General features: G+C 46.4%; 1 protein-coding gene across 1 annotated transcript; it reads right to left on the bottom strand.

Moving 5' to 3' along the window:
* Positions 1–385: 385 nt before the first annotated feature.
* Positions 386–3,596, bottom strand: LOC133773913 (coiled-coil domain-containing protein 14-like). The gene is given in 5 exon segments (XM_062211453.1): positions 386–677; positions 680–1,323; positions 1,452–2,926; positions 2,928–3,194; positions 3,567–3,596. Coding segments are annotated over 5 exon segments (2,652 nt in total). The 3' UTR covers positions 386–441.
* Between the last annotated feature and the right edge of the window lie 2,276 nt (positions 3,597–5,872).

Raw genomic sequence — 5,872 nt, 5'->3', positions numbered from 1 at the left:
GAAAGAAGGGCGGAAACCAAGGGTGGAAGTTCAAGTCGCAGGGATGTGAGCCGGTGCTTTCTCTCTGGAATGTTCTGGGAGGGTTTCATGGGGCCTGGGCCAGGGAAATGCAACCCTGTATGGATGTATTCCCATTGTGTATCTCTCTTCTTGTTGATTTTTTTAATTCATTGGTCTAGTTTAAAAATACAGGTCACAATGAAAGCAATTGCTTCTCATGGTTTCTTATTTGTTTAACCTGTTCCATCATTTTTCTGCCTTTACTCGGGTTTTTTTCTGAGTTAAAATTTCAGGACTTCATCTATGTGGATGGGGAATATAATTTATTTTATACATAACTAATATAAACGTTATTTCTCTAAAGAAACTTCAAATATACCTTCAATGTAGCCAAGTTCTAATCTTAAAAAGAGGAAACACTCAATTAGTTTTCTTCTTAGTTCATTTCTCCAGAAGACCAGACCGTAAGGACTTCTGGAGTCTAGCTATGTTGGCATCCAATGCCGCAAGGCCATTTCTGAAGTCTTGTTCATCAAGAGAAGTGAATGTTGAAAAAGAAGAGATGCTCCAGTCAGACATTAAGTTAGAATTGAGAACACTGCCATCACAGGCAGTGCTGCCTTTCACTCGAATGCTGCTTTTGTGACAAGCTGAAGGGCCCTGACATGTAGCCTCTGGATCTGTTTGTCCTCCATATCAGCTGTTCTGGAAAGTTTTTCATGTGTATCTTCTACTTCTTGTCTTGAAGAACAAGTTACTGCAGGTGCACACAGTTTCTTTTCTGTTTCAGAGACAAGCCCGCTGTTGCCAACGAGTTGTGTGGTAGCAATACTCATCTGCGGCTTGGGGGACAGTCTCTTTGAAAGTGGTGAATTCATTTTAGAAGTGCTTCTAACAAAAGGAATGTAAACTGTACTATCCAAGTTGCATTCATCTTCTATTACAGTCAAAGTTTCATTCTCTGCATCTGAATCCTGCTTTGAAAGGGCAGAAATAATTCCAGACACAGGCTCTTCTTCCCTGCCGCTAGTGTTTCTAGGTTGAGGGCCTTTCGATGGCAGAACATTTTCATAAGGTCTATCTGGCTCTGTCGTTTCCTCATTTTTAATTGTAGACAGTGGTTCCAAATGTGCAACACTGTGATTTGTTTCTAACTTATTTAGGTAGCTCATTATGGAAGTGTGAGCAGGGGCTGGATCATGCTGAAGTTGTCTATCATAAATGTTCAGAAGTGATTTGGTGAGGTTATTCCCAGACTTGCAGCGCACACTGTCCACACTAAGTTCTGAGAGCAGCTTGGCCATACTGTTCTGTAAGGTTCTGAAGCCAGGAGCCAGGAACCTCCTCCAGGTCTCCCACGTGGGAGCAGGGGCCCAAGGACTTGGGCCATCTTCTACTGCTTTCCCAGGCAACAGCAGAGAGCTGGATAGCTAGTGGAGCAGCTGGAACTGGTTAACTCTCTCAGCCGAGCCACCTCGGCATCACGCTGACATAATGTTATTCCTAGTATCTGATTTTCCTTTTCAGCAGTGTCCAACTTAAAGTGGGAGCTTTTCACATCAACTAAGGCTTCCTCTAGTTCAGTTTTTATTTTTGTGATCTCAATGTCAAACTGCTGTTTATTTTCAAGTATAGTTTGATCTTTTTCTTTAAATACACTAGTATATTTTTTGTTTTCATCTTTCTGATTTTCAATCACTTTTAGGAGCTCTTCATTTTTACTTTGTAGTAACTCCTGATTCTTCAGTGACTCCTGTAGTTGACTTTGCAGTGACATGTTTAATGACTGAAGAGAAAACAATTCAAGGTTGCATTCCACAGAACCAGTTGTCTTTTTTGTTTTTTCTTGTTCTCTAAGTCTCTGGTTCAAAATTCTTAATTGCCTTCATAAGTGAGCATTTTCACTTCTTAATGGCTGCATGGCCAATGCTATCTCAACTTGAATATTTGTGTTTCCACTTACAGCTGGAAGCTCAGATACACAGGCCTCCACTTCTGTAATCAACCTCTGATTTTCTTAATCCTCTTGTTCTGCTACCAGGGCCTTGAGCTCTCCTAACAAATACTTTATAGTTCTAACTTTTTCAGCAGTCTGATTCACATTTTTGGCCTTCTGTACATCCTTGACTATTTTTGCATCTTGTTTATGTACGTTTAAATCCTTTCCTTCACTGGTGGACTCTCCAATTTGTTCTCTGGCATCTTTGTCTTCACTACTTGCCAAGAAAGCTTGTTGTGGTCGAGTAGGGCTTTGGTATGTCTGATTGTCAGGATGAGTTTCTTTTCCACGAGATTGAAACAGAGACATATATGTTTGAAAACACTGTAGTAGGTCTGCTTCCTTAGGAACTCCTTGTTGTGGCAGAGTCCCATTAGCAAGACCCAACTGCTGAAATGTTGGAAGAGCTGATCTGTCAGTGTGGGGCAGGCTGCATGGAAGTGCAGGACTGGTATTTGGTGAATTCCTTGGAATACCACTACAGTTCACAGAAACTGTTCTGCCTTGTGATGCAAACTGGTTGTCACCACAGGTTTGAACTTCAGCATGAACCACTGAAGGGCATGGTGGCTGCTGAGCTGACCAGACTGGAATGGAGGTACATAAGCCATAATTAGACTGTGATGTTGCCTGGGATTCAGAACCAGACACAATACGGGAAGGTACAGCAGGGATTCCTTTTGTGCTGTTCTTTGAGGCCAAATTGTTCATCGGTGACATTTGAGTCTGCACATGTTCACAGAGGGCTTGATATATTATGGGTGAGTATGTTCTATAATGATCCTGCAGTGACCAATTCTGAGGTATGACTGGTGTGTTTCTTTTACTTCCAGCAGAAGCTTCATTGGGTATCTGTTTCTTGTTATTTGAGGATAAGATTTCTTTCTGGACTAAAGGAATAGTATGTTTATCCTGTCCTTTTTTTTTTAGACCCGTATCTTTTCCCTTCTAAAGTTCTAGAATTATATCTATTTTCTAAATATGCTGTTTCTGTACCTGAATCTTCATTTCTCATAATGTCCCGCAGCAAAGAAGCACAGCCGTCAAGCCCTTGTACGGTTTCAGTCTGACTTTCTGAATCAGAATGGATGGGATAGCCAGAATCTGCATTAATACGTGCTATTTTTCTTAAATGGGTCCCTTTCCTTCCATTTGTTAATTTAGCAGAGCCAGTGTGCCTTCCTGAAGATAACACCTGGGAGACTTTTAAAAAATGAAACGCAACTGTGGCACCAGCGAGGAACCAAGGCCTGGATCTGACGTATCTGTGTCCTGAAGCCAGCGGTGGCTGAGCCATGGGACCCGGCGGCGAAGGCCGGTACTCGAACTCACGCCTGCCCGAAGGCACCGCTCTGGAGGGCTGTGCCGCTTCCAAAATTCGTCCAAGGACAGAGCCAGTATCTTAGAGCAGGAAGATCAAGTGTCTCCTCGCGGCCCTGGCCCAGCATTTTCAACGCCTCAGCGTTCGTTTTTATTTTCTCCAAGTAGTTTTAAATGACCCCAGCCCGAGGACTCCCTCAGTCGCTCCTCCTGCACAGAGAGGGCTTCTCGGGCCCGCCGCCCTCACCTGGCCTGCTCAAGTTCTGGACCTGACCATCTCTCGCAGCCTAAGAGCAGCCTAAGAGCAGCCCCGACGCAGGGCAGCGAAGATGCACGGTGGAAAGAATTCGGGTGGATGATCTTATTATAGGAACCCTGCCTTCTTCGTTCAGTGATTGTCCTGGTTTCTGATTTGTTCATTCAGACGTCATACCGGTTTCTTGCGTTGGACAGCATCAAGAGGTCGCTTTCTTCCCTTTTATGGCATCTTGTGTGTTTAAGAGTTAAATAACGAAATAACCCTGTGGTTCCTGACACTGCCCTCTGTGGCTTCCCCAGAGCCTGGGTGAGGTGCCATGGAGGAGGGCCAGGCCGAGCAGGCCTCCTGGATTAACACCGCAGATGCTCACAGATCCCAAAGTACTTCTATCTCTTTTAAAAACTCAGTTGCCTCAAAATCCCCTCCTTTTGTCGTTTTAAGCACGGTGCGGCTTTCTGTGCTCCACCCTTCCGCCATGCCCACAGCATCCCCTGGGCACTTTTGCAGCCCTGCCAGCCTAGTTTTGCAGGTGACACAGAGGAGAGCCCCTGGATTTAAGTGATGCTGGGTTCCCATCCAGCTCCACTACCTCCAAGCTGAATGAGCTTTGTCAGGTTGTCTGACCCCAAGCCTCAGGCTCCCCACCTGTGAAATAGGTGTCACGATAACACCGCTTCGGAGAACAGCTGTAGGCATTAGCAGAAAAAGTCCATCCCAGGCTTCTCAGGATGGAAGTTGGGCTGAACAAGTGTGTGTTACTTTTCCCGAAGGGGTCTCACACCCAGGTTTTAAATGTCGCTTACCCAGCATCCTGAGGTTCAGCTATGATTTGAGACACAAGATATTAAATGCAGTTTCCATGAATGAAGTGGTGATTGCAACTTCAGACTCTTCACTCTAAGCCTTGGGCTGTTTCTAACAGGTTAAGTTGGTTCTCAGCGAAAACCAGGAGATAACCACTTTTTTCGTGCAGTGCCCAGTGTCCCCTCCTCGCATTTGCTCACTGCATCCTGGAGCCTTTGTCCTCGCACAAAACCTTTACAGGTGGAACTTAACATGTCACCCTCCTCTGGCATTTGTACTTTATCAGTGAGTTCTTTTTGTAAAAAAATATATATTATTTATTTGACAGAGGGTTATTTCCCATAGGATGGTTCACTCTCTAGATACCTGCAACAGCCAGGGTTAGGCCAGGCCAAAGCCAGGAGTCAGGAACTCCATCTGGTCTCCCATGTGGGTGGCAGGAGCCCAAGGACTTGAGCCACCACCTGCTGCTCCCCAAGGTGTGCATTAGCAGGGAGCAGGATCTGGAGCAGAGACGGAACTGGAACCCACATCTTCTGTTGTGAGATGTGGGCAATCCAAGCAGCATCTTCACCACTGACCAAACACCCACCTCCGGTGCATTGTTTTAAACACCAGAAAGCCCTCGAGAGGTGAGGAATGGATGTCTAAAGGAAAGTGTAGGCCGATAATGCTGAGCAAGGGGCCTTTGCAGGGAGTGCACCTTTTATCGCCGCCTGTGGTGGACAGAATAACGGACGTCCACGTCCTAATCCTTGGAAGCTGCCATCTTGCCCCACAGGGGACAAGGGTGGCACATGAGATGTGGCGGTGCATTCAGCCTCTCTCAGGCAGACTCTGCAATCATCGGTGGGTCAGAGTCAGGAGGAGATGGAGAGAGAGAGAAAGAGAGAGAGAAATGGGGGGGGGGTGAAGGTATTGTGGGATCTGGGGGTGTTCCCAGCTGCGTTGGTTCCCAGTACGTGTTTTGGTGTGAGAGACAAGTTCAAAGCAGAGACACAGATAAAGTGCGAGACTGGGAGTGAGATTTGTTTAAAGGTACTAAAAAGAGCACACCCTCAGAGACAAACAAGGCAACCTCCCGGGGGAGAACTGGCTCAGTTACGTCTTTATCAGCTAGAGGGGGTGGGGGTGGTGTCCTAACTGAATCCACTGCTGGGATGGATTTGGGCGGGGTTCACTGTGCGTGGTGATCTCTGGGGAGGTTTCATGCCGTCTGCACGCAGAGCTCAGCATATACGTGTTCATCACGGTGTCTTCTGCCTGAGGGGGGAGTGAGGCTCAGGTGCATTACGGGAACATGGCTGTGCAGAACTGGCATGGAAGGGGGTGGGATGTTAGCAGCACCCAGTTCAAGCAAGAAGACAGCTGGCAGCCTCTGAGCACCACAGCTGCCTCTGAAGATGGAGGAAGGAGCTGCAAGTCAGCGACATCAGGCAGTGTCTAGAAGCTGGGAAACGAAAGGAAATGACCCACGCCCCAGACTTTCT

The sequence above is a fragment of the Lepus europaeus genome, chromosome 14 (assembly GCF_033115175.1).
Source record: "Lepus europaeus isolate LE1 chromosome 14, mLepTim1.pri, whole genome shotgun sequence".
Classification (NCBI taxonomy): domain Eukaryota; kingdom Metazoa; phylum Chordata; class Mammalia; order Lagomorpha; family Leporidae; genus Lepus; species Lepus europaeus.
This window is presented reverse-complemented; position numbering and strand designations above follow the sequence as displayed.